Genomic DNA, 13,529 nt, shown 5'->3' with positions numbered 1-13,529 from the left:
TTTTCTTTTCCGATTTAATCGTTTGACATTAGCTTTTTTTTTTTAGATTGGGCTTATAACCCCAGTCATTTGTTTTTCATATTTTTTTCTGCTTTTGATTTCTTTTATTGATGTCTTTTTTTAATGTGTTTTCTTTTTAAAATAAAATTTTAATTTATTTTTCAATTAAATTTCATTCTCTATGATTTTTTTTTATTTGAACTTATTTAATAGATATTTTTTCTTAGTTATTTTGTTTTTGTTTAATTTTTTAGAATATTAACCCAAGTCATTTGTTTTCATATTTTTTTTTTCTGCTTTTGATTTTTTATTGATGCCTTTTTTAATGTCTTTTCTTTTTAAAATAAAATTTTAATTTATGTTTCAATTAAATTTCATTCTCATGATTTTTTATTTTGCTTATTTGAACTTTTTTAATAGATATTTTTTTTGAGTTATTTTGTATGTGTTTAATTTTTGAAAATATTATTCTGATTCATCTATAAATAATTTTTCATGTTTTGTTTATATTCAATTTATTTTTTTAAATAAAAAATAATTATTTTTTTGATGATATTTCTAATGTGTGCAACTTTGCATAATAATTTTTTCAGTTTTTGTTTTATCCAATCAATTTCATGTATGTGTATGTTTTTATTATCATTTGATTGAATATAAGTTTTATTTTGATAAAAACAATTTGGTAAACACAACTGAGTAAATGTTTCATGTTGCGAGATCAAATATCTTAATCTACATCTATCTCATGATTGTTTTAGGTTTTTTTTAGTTATCATTAATGGTTTTTTATTTATTTATTTATATTGATGGCTCTTGATTTATTTAAGCATGTGCTTGCATGATGTTTTTTTATTTATACTTATATATTTTTTTATTTTTTATGTTAGAAAACACGTTAGTAAATCCTATATATCCAATGTTTTTATTGAAGAAAAATATCCAACCACGATAAGTGAGTGACTAGTAATATATTATTTGGAATAGCTCACAAAAATGGGAAATAAATTACCTGCTGTGCTTTTATTTTTTTTCAATATTTAAGAGTAATTTAAGATTGTTTTGTAGATCACTCAAGACTAAGTTTTCATTTTAAAAAATTTTAAAATGCAATTTCATGTTGACTTAGTGTATCTAACAAAAAAGTAAATTCTTTTAGATATTAGCTTTAAGATAAGAAGTAAAAAAAAACATTAACCTCATTTATGTCTTGACTTATTTTTGAAATTAAATTACCAACATTATTTTTCCTTCTTTTTTTAATTAGCTATAGGAGTTTTTTTTTTTTTTTTTCTTATCTATGTTTGGCTCCTGCTTATTTAGATTTTGACTTGAAGAAAAATAATTAAGAGCATTAAATTGGCGTTTAGTTAGAGACATTTCGACTCCTTTGTCTATCGTGAATTTAGCTTTAGACTTGAAAGCAAAATAATTAAAAGCATTAAACTAGGTTTTAGTTGGATACGTTTTGATTCCTTTAATTAACTTACTAAAAATGGTTAGAAGCATACTTACAATCAATTTGGATATTTCAAGCTCATGTTATTTAAATTTAGAATTTAATTAGATAGGCGACTCGTGTTATGTCGTAAAATAATCTAATTTTTTTAGCATAAAAAAATTCTAAAAAGATACTAGTGTTTTTTAAAAAACAAAAACAAAAATGAAATTCAGGTGATTGATTGGACTTTAATAAGCTTGAGTCATTTAAATAATTTGAACTAAAAAAAATACAATGACAATGAATAAATGTTTTTAAAAAATCAACAACAAAAAAAGGTTCAAAAAACCCTATCTAAGCCCATTCGGGTTAACATGCCAAATCTATAACCTGGTCATGATACTGAGGTAACCCCGTCAAAAGCAAACTTGATAAAAATATGAAGCTCAACGACTAAACAATCAGATGCTGAAGGGCAAAATAGAATAAAAATATTTTTTAAAAAATGCAAAAAAAAAAGAATAAGAAGATTTGTGTCAACCTGTGTTAACTCGCTAACCCACGACCATGGACATAAGATTGAGATAACTCCATAGAAAGAAAAGTGAAAAAAAAAACACGAAGACTAATTCCCAATAAATCAAATGATGAAGGATGAAATTGAAAAAAAAAATAATTTTAAAAAAAGACCTAAAAAAGACCAAAGTCAACCCTTGTTAACCCTCAAAACTCATGATCCTGGTCATAAGTCTGGGACTAATATCGTAGATGACAAACCCTAAAAAAATAAAGCAAAATTCTCAATCAATAGAATGTCGAATGATGAAATTGAAAAAAAATATAGTTAAAAAGGATTTTAAAAAAAGAAACAAATAGCAATAAAAAGAACAAGGATCAAATTTAACATAAAAATAAATGAAAATTAAATATTGAGAGATGAAATTGAAAATAAAATTCAATTAGAAAAAAGGCTAAAAAACAAACAACAATTAAAAAAATAAGGACCAAATTTAATTGAGAAATTAAATAAGATCAAATAATGAGGGATAAAATTAAAGAAAAAAGATAAATAAGAAAAAGATAAAAACAAATAAAACAAATAGTAATCTAAAGAATGAGGACCAAATTGAATATAAAAACAAATTACCGAAACCCTTATATTTTGGTAAGGAGGAAAAAGAGAAAAGAAATAGAAGAAGAAAAAAAAGGTTTAATAGAACCTACTTTGCCATACACATTTGCCTGACCACCGTGAAGATCATGTCGGGACACTTCCTACACTACTGCAAAACAATGGTGTTTAACCATTGGACGATGCTGCATACGCTGTTCGAAGGGCGTATATAGTGTCCACGCGCTGACGTGTAAGCCATCTTTATATCTAATATTATTTATTTTAATTAAATTACCAAATCACCCCTAACTCGACTTAATTATAACAAACAAACCAAACTGAAAAAACAAGAACATCCCTGAGACCTAGCTTTATATTTTTCTTATTTAAGTGTAATTAAATCATTTAATTGTTCTAAAAAACAAAAAGACTAAAAAGTCTCTAAACCCTAGTTAATATTTTTTGCTTTTAAAAGTATTTAAGTTATCTTTTTGTACTAAAAATAAAAAGACCAATTTATCCGAATCAATCTAATAATAACCAATAAATCATGTGAAAAATACCTTACTACCCTCACTAGTGAGGCTATTGATTTTTTGTAGAGAAAAATAAAATTAAAATATCATTAAACTATCTTTTAAGTTTTATTAATTCAGATTTGAATCACTAAATGTTTAAACCTGACCTAAATATATTAGGTTAAAACAAGTTCAAGTTACGAGTTCAGTTATTTTTCTGACAAAAGAAAAAACTCAATTATTATTTTAAATTAAAAGAAAAAATATCCTAACTATTATGTAGTTTACTTAATTTTACACCTTGTATTTATTAATTTAAAAATTACAGAATTTAATAAATTCATAATTTTTTACGTGATAAAAAAAAATCCAAGTATTTACAAATTTGATATTATATTTCAATGTCTGAAGAACCCTGGTACATCGAGTTAAGGAAGAAGCCATTATAAAAAATTCAAGCACTCGCGCATCATTAAGAACAATCAACATTAGGGCTCCAATTATGCATTCAGATTGCAAGTTCCATTCTGGTCCCTTTCCATTATTCCTTGCAAGACCCCTCCCTGTGGTTATCTGTTGGCCATAAGATTCTGCCCGTAACAAGAAGAGCAAGAACCTCAGGAACAAAAACCTCATATCGAACCACAAAACAAGCAGTAAGTCTTCAATTTTTAAACAAAAGAAGAGATTTTGAATTGTGGGTTTTTCACTTCATGATCTCAAGTTTGTCTGTATTTTTGTCTCGGGTCATTTGGGATGTCATGCTCAAAACCACGAGTAGCAGGGCCGAGTCCTCTTCATTCCATATCACTGCTTCCAGATGCTTCAATGCCATTGAATTCGCCAACATTTGGATTAGCTGGCAGTGGACGTGATCAAGTATCTGTTGGAAATACATAGCAGAAATAGAATAAAATGAATAAAGAGTTTGAGTTTTATGGAATACTTGGTACAGCTGCAGCAGCTCAATACCATAGACTTCTCTTATTATAATTATTTTTTTGTTCTCATTACATGACAGAATGTGAAGAACATTATATAGGATTGATAAACAATCTTGACGGAGGAAATCAAGGAACTCCAAGACTTCCAAGATTAAACTAAAAAAAAGAGAAAATAAAGAGACCTTTGACTCATAAAAACAATTACTCAAGACACTGAAAATCACAAATTACATCTTAACACACCCTCTTAATTTATAATCTTCAAGAACCTCCTGAACTGCTAGAACTTATCTGCAGACATAGCCTTGGTAAGCACATCTACGTACAGGCTGATCACTGGAGTTGATGAGATCCAGATTTATCTCTTTCTTATTTACATTTCACGAATAAACTGATGACGCAATTCAATGTGTTTTGATCTTGCATGGAAGACAGGATTATTAGTCATAGCTATAACTGATATATTATCACACAGAATGATATTAGGATCGGAAACTTTCTGTTGCAAATGTATTTAGCCTCAGCGGATAATAATGCAACAGAACTTTGCTTCCTTGAACTCCATGAAATCACATTTGATCCTATACAAAATACATATCCTAATGTGCTTTTCCTTCCATCATAGTTTCCAGCCTAATCACTGTTTGTAAAACCAATCAACTTGTTGTCTTCTTGTTTCTTATATTTAATCCCATAATCTTTGTTTCCCTTATCATGCTATCATGTTAATTTCCTTAAGCAGATTTGCAACATACTTTAATTTCTTGAGAAATAAAAATCTCCTCCGATGATTGTTTCACTTGAATACCAAGGACACATCTTAAATCTGTCATCTCATACTCTTTCATAATTGACTTCTTAAATTCTACAACCATCTCTGCGTCAAGACCTGCATATATTATCAGATCATCAACCATCATAAAATCTCCTCTTTTTTTCTTCGCATAAAATGATGGTTTAAATTGACATATTTCAAAACTATTTTGATGAAAATAAAAATCAATCTTGCTATTCCATGCTCTTAGTGCTTTCTTTAAACCGTAAAGAACCTTATAAAGTCTATAAACTTTGTTTTCTTTTCCTTCTGATGGTTTCCATTCTAGCAACAGGTGCAAATATTTACGTGAAATCTACTTCATTCTTGAAAAGGTTTATGGTGTTGTTTAGTTTGTTTTTCTAATATAATATATATTGGGTAATTTTAATTATTTTGATCCATTTGATTTCTTATTTGAAAGTTATATTGTAAGATGGGATAAGATGAGGGTTCGACATGACACATTTAGTGTTTTTTTTTTTTTTTTATAATTTAGAAATAATATTATTAAGATCATTAAGAGTTCACTTCTTGTTATACATACTATTATTAAAAGGTTACTTCGACGTGAAAACAAATTTATCTTAAAATATAATTACAATTGATTACTTTTCCTCGCTAAAAGGTGCAATCCTCATGAGCTAAAGGATTCTACACTCTGGGAATTGGGGATTCGCAACTGTTTAATGGCATACTTTCGTTTTGGTTTCCAATCTCTCTGTCAATGACACAGAACAGTAAGGAATTCTTAAAAGGAAGCCAACATTTTCCCTTAGATATGGGGGCAGAGAGAAACCTTGTGATGAGATTTTAGGAAATAGAAACCATTTTATTCAGTTCGAATAATAAACTTGAAATTAATAATCTTCAATCTAAGAGTGCAAGTAGCTACTACAAAAGCAGTTTCAGAAGTTATTATTTGCCAACGGCCTCCATAGTCTCTCTGTAGAAAACTTCCAAGCTGAAAGGGAATGCAATGGTGTTCCTTTCCACCCAACAATCAGGCACTTGCCATTCTTTTCAAGAGTACATGAACTGCCACAAGGAAATTGCTTTGGAATCAAGCCAGCTTGGTACAAGGATGACTCACTAAATCCTACTTCCACCATTCTAAATCTTGAGAAAAATGCCCTCCATACGTCCATCTTCACACTTCTAGCAATCCTGTCTGTGCCCTCCATTGTCACAATATTTTCTATCCCATTAGAGAAGGTTGCTTCAGTTATCGTTCTGTGCTCAGTGTTCTGTTTCAGGCAGGTCTCAAGGCAATCGAAATATGCACCATAAAAGAACAGTGCTTCAATGAAACGATTCACGAATGTTGGTGAGTTATGATTCGCCTCAACTTCGCCGACGATCATTATTGAAGGATTAAGATTTTTAATCACTCTCATCAAATTTTCCAAGCAAGCTGGCCTTGAGAGCATGGTCCTGAGTATCATGTTAGCGACAACAACCATGGCTTCATCAGCTGCAGTTTCAAATAGCTCCTCTTTGATTTCAGACATGCACGATACCTGTATTGGCTTGAAAGTGAATGGGAAGTTCATGGACCTAGCAAAGATTTCTAACCTCTTACCAGTCTCCTCTATCTTTTGTATGCCTCTCAAGCCAACGGCAGTTATCTTAAGATGGTCTAGCCGGCGTTGACGATCCGCAAGAGCTTGCATCAAGGCTGTCCATTGAACTCCACTCCTGATTTCGAGGTCAATCAAATGGATCTTTCTTGCAGATCCAACATTTTCAATTATTGCTTGGATCGCCGTGAGTTGCATTACCTGACTAATAGGAACATTCTGGTGCATGCTAAGGTGAGCTAGGTGTGTACTTAACCCGTGAAGAGTTTCACAGTTCGGTTTTCCCTTCATTTCCTCTGGAATGAATCTTCCTGTTGCCTTATGAATCCTCCCTTGAAGAGCTTCTGCAAAGTAGTACACAACTCTCTGCAGTGGATTGGATCTCTCGGATGCAACCCATTCACAACGGCTGAGCAATCTGCTAGCACGATCAAATTGTTGGTAGCCTACCTTCTCTGCCGTGGCTAAAAGAAGGTGAGTGAGTTCTACATCCCTTGTTTCTTCCTCGGATAGGCCTGAGAGTGCATAACCAAAAGGGTGCATGAGCATGGAGAAATCATCATATCTTTGATCAGAGAATTGTATGAACCTTGATCCAGCTACTCTTATGATCTCCTCAGTTGACAGTTTCTTTCGAGTACTGAACCAAGTTTCATCGCTAGCACCGCCAAGCTGGCTGCATTCAATTTCTTTCCTACTTCCATACTTGCGTAGGAGTTGTAGAGATGATGACAGAGCAGGTGTGTATAGCGTTTCTTTACTATTTTTGGCAATACTCTCAAGCCTTTTGATTTCCTGCATTGGTTGTGCTGGTGCTGGCAAACAAGAACCAAGGAAATCATCTAACGTCAAATAACTCGATTTGGGTGGCGATTGTTGCTGTTGGGGCTGCTGCTGATCTCTAAAGAAATTAAGCCCCTTATTCTCTGTGTTATCTTGATAAGCACCATATTCAGAACATAAAGGATAAACCTGTCCCAAGTCTTCCATTGAAAATAAACGGCTTTTCTCTCCTTTGATCATTAATTCCTCTTTCTCATAACCTTCAATATGACTATACCCACGTTGGACTCCACTGAGTCAAATGAGGCATTTGCCATCTCAGAGTAGAGTTGCTAATCGACAAACTCGCACTCAAGTGAGACAATATGCTTATCTAATCTAATGAAAGCATAAACAATATGGTTATGCTTCGAAAGCTTATTTCATTACATATATTAATCATCGTAAAATCCGACGAATCTAATGGTAAGGACTGTGACATTGATGATGATATTGTGAAAAAAACAGCACGGCCTGCTTATATTAAAACACAGCTTTGAGTGGGAATAAGATGGTATATTTTGAGATATCGTTATTGCTAAATCTAATGTAAAGAGCCAAGCGGATGACAATGGTGAATTGTATCAAGTCAGTCGATCCAAATATCCTAAGAAGCTCAGCCATGCAAGAGTAGACAATAATTGAACGAATTAAACAAAGAAGAGTTGAATTTCTTCATGGGGAAAAATTCAGAATAGAATAATCACAGCTTTATAAGACAAATGAAAGAGTTATCAGTGAAGTACAAAAAGCTGCAATAAGAAATTAATTTCCGGCCAATATGTCAAATGGGGCTGGGGTAACCTTGCCAGCTGCCAGGCTGAAAATAATAAATGGTAATTCATCCATAAATATGCATATAGACAAATAAATCCGGGTAGCTAGATATATGCTTCCATTAATGTCTATGATGAAATTACCTTGTATCAGAGACGTTTGCAGTGGGTAGGATGGATTAAATTGTTGGTAGAAATTAATATCTCGTGTGGTTTTCCAAACAGTATGAGAATTTTTTGAAAATCTTGGGAGGCCTAGTTATAAATTCCAAGTCTAATATGAAAGGATGCCTAAACTCAAGGACTAAAATGAAGTCGATTTTGTAGATCGATTAATCAATTCCACCAAGTTTTCTATCGGTGTTTATTTTCCGGTATAAAGAACTTATAGTTTCACCAACATCTCGAAGTCGGTATAGGAAATGGGTTGTGGTTGAAGTGTCGATTAATCTTGCATGTTGAAGTGTCGCAAGATTTTCTTCAAATAATTCTTTTTGTGAAAGCCAAATCTTGCTTTTACTTTTGTTTCTATAAGTTTGCATCCCTAAAATATTGTTTGTTAGTCCTAGGTCTTTCATATCAAACTCCCTAGCTAACCGTATCTTTAATTTGTGGACTCAATCTTTGTTGAGGTCTATTACCAACATGTCATTCATATACAACAACAAAATGATAAAATCATCATCTTCTTCAAATATTTTGTAATTTGTACAATAGTCTAAACAGAGTCTGTTATACCCAAGACTAATTATAAAGGCATCAAATCTCTTTTACCAACACCTAAATGTTTGTTCGAGACCATATAAAGATTTGTTTAGCCTATAAACCAAGTTCTCCTTGACTATTTCAGCAAAACCTTCTAGTTGAAACATATAAATTTTTTCTTCAAGTTCTCCGTGAAGAAATACAGTTTTCACATCTAACTACTCTAAATAAAGATCAAATATAATTAAATCATTATTAACTTAACCAATAACATCTTGACATACTATCTAATCTTTGATGATGTTGTACCCATTATCTTGAAAGAAGAAAATAGGCGCAAGAACAAAGAAGACAAAATTAACAGTTCACACCACATATAGGGATTATTGACATCAAGAGGAAGATTAATGGAGTGTGGCTCCAATGGGAGCTAAAGGCAAGGAAGATATAAATAAAGAAGTAAAAAGACTATGAAATGCTACAACTGTGGTAGAAAGGGACACTATAAAAAGGGACTACTGGTATACAAAGGTATAAAAAATAACCCCGATGTAACATCCCCCTTTACTTAGGTATAAATTCCATGTAATAAATCTGGAATCAGTGTAAATTTCAGCAGAGAATCTACTAAAATTCAAGCAGAGTCTCCCCTATATTGAGAGATCCAAAGTTATCGACTGAACCTATTATACTTTAATAAATAGTCAATTCACATTCCAATCGTTATCCAATATTTTTGAACTCATCACATCACAACTCATCCCATCACACCAATCATATTTTGTATCACTCATTTCATCTCAAGAACCCTAATTAAAATATTGCTAATTTTGCATTAAATCATTAAACACTTTTTCAAATCGATATGAAAAGGTTTTGAACACCTTACCTAGTTGCTAAACGTATTTCAAAAGTCGATCCGTCAAGATTTTTCCCAAGCTTCTCTCTTTTCCTCTTCTCTATTTACTTTTTCAAGAGGAAACGGGTTATAATAGAGACAATAGTCAAAACGGTCTAACCATTTTATGTAAATCGTTCTAGCCATTTCTCAAAATGACTATATCATTTTTGTTACTAGAAAAAAATATGTCTTTTCGGCCAAAAGCTATTCTTCTTTTATCTTCTCATCTCATTTTCTTTTCTTTTTTCTTATTTCATTGCAATACAACTCGTGTCTTTATTATATTATTATTTTTAATTTATCCTAAGGTTTACACCTAATTCATCAAAACCTCAAGGACGTGTTGCCAACACTTTAGATGATAAAGAAGTTTTATATAGTAAAATAGTGACAGTCTCTGAAGATAGAATAAAGCTCACTAAGATTTGGTTAATGGATTCAGGAGCAACAAGGAACATGACTCCTTGTTGAGATTGGTTTCATACATATGAACCCATCTCTAGAGGTTCGATGTTTATAGGTAATGATCATGCCTTAAAGATTGTTAGCATTGGCACCATCAAAACTGAAGATGTACGATGGCTCAATTCATATTGTTTTAGAAGTATGACTTGCGAAAGGCTTAAAGAAGAATATTTTGTCTATGAGATAATTTGATAGTCCTGGTTGCAAGACTCGTATAGACAATGACATCATGAAAATTATCAAAGGGGTGTTAGTGGTATTAAAGGCAAGAAAAATAGCTACAAACTTGTTTTTGTTAATGGGAAAAACATATCGGGAGGTAGAGATATCAATTGCATCGGCCATTCCTACAAAAGAAAAGATATTGATGTGGCATTAAAAACTAGGTCACATGACATAAGAAGTTATTCCCTGGGTTTGGAGAGGTTTCTTTACCTTTTGTAAGCATTGTATTACAAGTAAATAACACAAGTTGACGTTTGACATATCAACAACTAAGAGCAAATACATCTTTGACTCGATTTATTCTGATGTTTGTCAAACACAAATTATATCCATGAGATAAGCCAATTACTTTGTATCATTCATAGATGATTTCTTCAGGAGATGTTAAGTGTATCTAATCAAAAGTAAAGCAAATGTGCTCTCAATTTTTAAATCCTTTAAAGTGTTAAAGGACAGAAAATGAAAGAGAATATACTAGCGATGAATTTGATAACTTTTGTTAACCATAAGATATCAAAAGGCAATTCATAACAGCAAACACTCCATAACAAAATGAAGCTCTACACAAGAATAAAACTTAAGATCTTGTTCTTATACCATAAGGAATGAAGGTCATCAACACAAAATAGATTTACAAGATAAAACGTGATAACAATAATTAAATGGTGTGTTATCATACAAGATTGGTGGTGAAATGATGTGCTACAAAAAAAGGAATATAGTTCTCTAGTAATGAAAGAACAATTAAAAATCTCTCTATTAACAAGAATAAACACCTCGCACTATCATAAATACCTCACAACTTTCTTTTGGAATTTCTCTTCTTCACTCTTGTATTTAGTGTATCGAAAGACATGGGATGTAGCCTAATTATGCCATTTCAATAAATGGTGCACCAAAAGTTGTCAATTATTGGGCAACTTTCGGTGCTAACCATTAGAATGGGATGGTAGTAAATGAAAGGTAGGCTACACATTCAAGACATCCCTTCCTAATTTTTATCAAATCAATATTTAATTTGATTTAACTAAAACAATTCAGAGTCAGGATCTGTTCAACTCACCGATTTAACAACTACACTTGCTTTACAAAGGCTATTCAAATGTTTTTAATGCGTGGCTGCGTTTTTGAACTTCTGTCATTAGTGTTGAAATATTGCTTCCAGCCTTGTTTTAAATTCGAAAGGCAGAGAAAAGAAATTTATCAAATGCATGGAGGTAAGTATGTCTATCCATACATCTTCTGTGTATGACAAAAGCTAGAAAGGCAGTTGTGATTAGATCATACAAACACCTCCTAAACCATGTCTTTTATTACACTCTTTGAATTATTTTTCTTTTTCTCAAAGCAACTCCTAAACTCGCATGTTTTCCTAAAAAACATCAAAAAGATTAAAGAGAATTCCTGGATTCATTTCCTGGTGATATTTCTTTCGTAACTTTGATGAAGGTTGAGGTGGGGATAAATGACATGCCTTTCTGCTAGCTGAGTTTTAGGTGCTGGCTGCAAGGCCTCCTCTACTCTGGGGTCTGGCTTTCTAGGTTGGAGGTGATTGCAGAGATTCAACTACAACAATTGGTGCTGGTTTTGGGGGTTTAGTTTTTGAAGTTGCTGAAGTCTGCGAGGTCCCTTGTTATGACTATCCACAAATAATGAGATCATCCAGGAAGCTGATGAGTTAATTGGCATCACTGCTTCGGGATCCAGAGAACAGAGAAACAACTTGTCCTGTCGATCTCTTTTCATGAAACTTAAGGGTTAAACTCTGCCAAACTCCAAACACGGTATCTAAATGTCGATCTAAGAGGAGGGAGAAGGTAAGAGGGCTGAATCTTATAGCCTCTCCCTTCCATTTTTCTCTTCTATTTTTTGGTATAGCACGGAGGGCAGTCATAAATCAAGCAGTCGCAGCAGGAATATACAAAGGAAGGAACGACTGATCTGACAAAAAATAACAGAGCGAGAAAATTCCAAAGCACTAGCTTTCAAAAGTAACCCACAAAATTCCTGGATATTGTAGAAGGTTTCAATATATCTTTACTTGGCAAGCTTCTGTTCCCTGTTCATCGGCCTCCAAAATCCGTAAACAGATCCCATATTCAACACTTTATTTACACAAATCTTCCATGTATAGCTGCAGGACAACATTTATGATTGGTTACTAATGGAAAAGTTCATATCCGATGAATTTGGTAGCGTTGTGAATTCACCATTAATTCTTAGATGCGTTGGAGACCAGCTTCTGACATCTTGTTCCAATATTCAGCATCTGTCGTACACTTCTTGAAGAAATCTGCTATCCTATTTCTAGACTCATCTCCATTGTTGGGATAACTGTGGGATCCTGAGACCCCATCAACAATAGTTTCTGCTGGGCCACCTTGATTGGTGGCTAGGCTAGGTAATCCACAATTCATTGCCTCAATGACTACAAGGCCAAAAGCCTCAATAGAGTGCAGCTTGAACAAAAAATGCCTTTGTATATATCTGCAATGCAGCGGTATCCACTCTTCAATCTATATACAGACTAAATAAAAGCAAATTGCATTGATCATCAATGCCACCGCCGCCACGTGCCATCATTAATTCGAAACCCATAAAAACATGCATTTCTCAACCCTTTTTTTTTAAAAAAAAAAACTTATTGAATACAAAAGAACATGTACAGATGAGATATGATAGGTATAATGTATATATAACCAAAAAAAAAAGTTCTTGAATCATTATCAATTTAAATTAAAATATATCACTTAAAATATATAAAAAAATTAAAAGATTTTAGATGTTTGTAATTATAATTGTCAATAAAAATTATATTCATCACTTATTATAATTATCAATATTACTTTACAAGATAATTTAATCAATATTTATCATATCATTTTTCTACGTTTACAGATTGAAATATTCAGAATTGGTCTAAAATCACAACTAGAATATTGCATAATATTGTTGGATTATTTTGTCGGTATTTAAAAACTGATTTTATCGAAAAATAATTTACTGATGGAATCATGGACGGTAAGTGATTATCGAAAAACTTATCATCAGTGATTTTTATTATGTCGGTCATTTCATCGATAATATAATCATTGATAAATTTAAAAACGAAAACAGCTCACTAAACAAAAAAAATTTACCAGCATCATTTTGTCGGTCAATGACAAATCACCAACAAAATGAATCAGTGGTCATTCCATCTATGATTGAATTTATATTACGGATGA

General features: G+C 32.1%; 1 protein-coding gene across 1 annotated transcript; it reads right to left on the bottom strand.

Moving 5' to 3' along the window:
- Window positions 1-5,639: 5,639 nt before the first annotated feature.
- LOC7460460 (DELLA protein RGL2) lies at window positions 5,640-12,882 on the bottom strand. The gene is made up of 4 exons (XM_052450210.1): window positions 12,849-12,882; window positions 12,550-12,730; window positions 12,344-12,436; window positions 5,640-7,483 (listed from the first exon to the last, which is right to left on the bottom strand). Exons 1-4 carry the CDS (start codon window positions 12,880-12,882, stop codon window positions 5,737-5,739), a joined length of 2,055 nt encoding a protein of 684 aa, XP_052306170.1. The 3' UTR covers window positions 5,640-5,736.
- Between the last annotated feature and the right edge of the window lie 647 nt (window positions 12,883-13,529).

This window comes from Populus trichocarpa, chromosome 2 (genome assembly GCF_000002775.5).
Source record: "Populus trichocarpa isolate Nisqually-1 chromosome 2, P.trichocarpa_v4.1, whole genome shotgun sequence".
Taxonomy (NCBI): domain Eukaryota; kingdom Viridiplantae; phylum Streptophyta; class Magnoliopsida; order Malpighiales; family Salicaceae; genus Populus; species Populus trichocarpa.
This window is presented reverse-complemented; position numbering and strand designations above follow the sequence as displayed.

Excerpts from the sequence above, each read along its gene's own strand:
- LOC7460460 (XM_052450210.1), bottom strand. The coding sequence starts at position 12,882 with ATGGCACGTGGCGGCGGTGGCATTGATGATCAAT. Across the intron at positions 12,437-12,549 it reads GCTGAATATTGGAACAAGAT|CTATACATGGAAGATTTGTG; the intron begins GTCAGAAGCTGG and ends GTTGTCCTGCAG. Across the intron at positions 7,484-12,343 it reads AGGGAACAGAAGCTTGCCAA|TGGAGTCCAACGTGGGTATA; the intron begins GTAAAGATATAT and ends CATTTGACTCAG.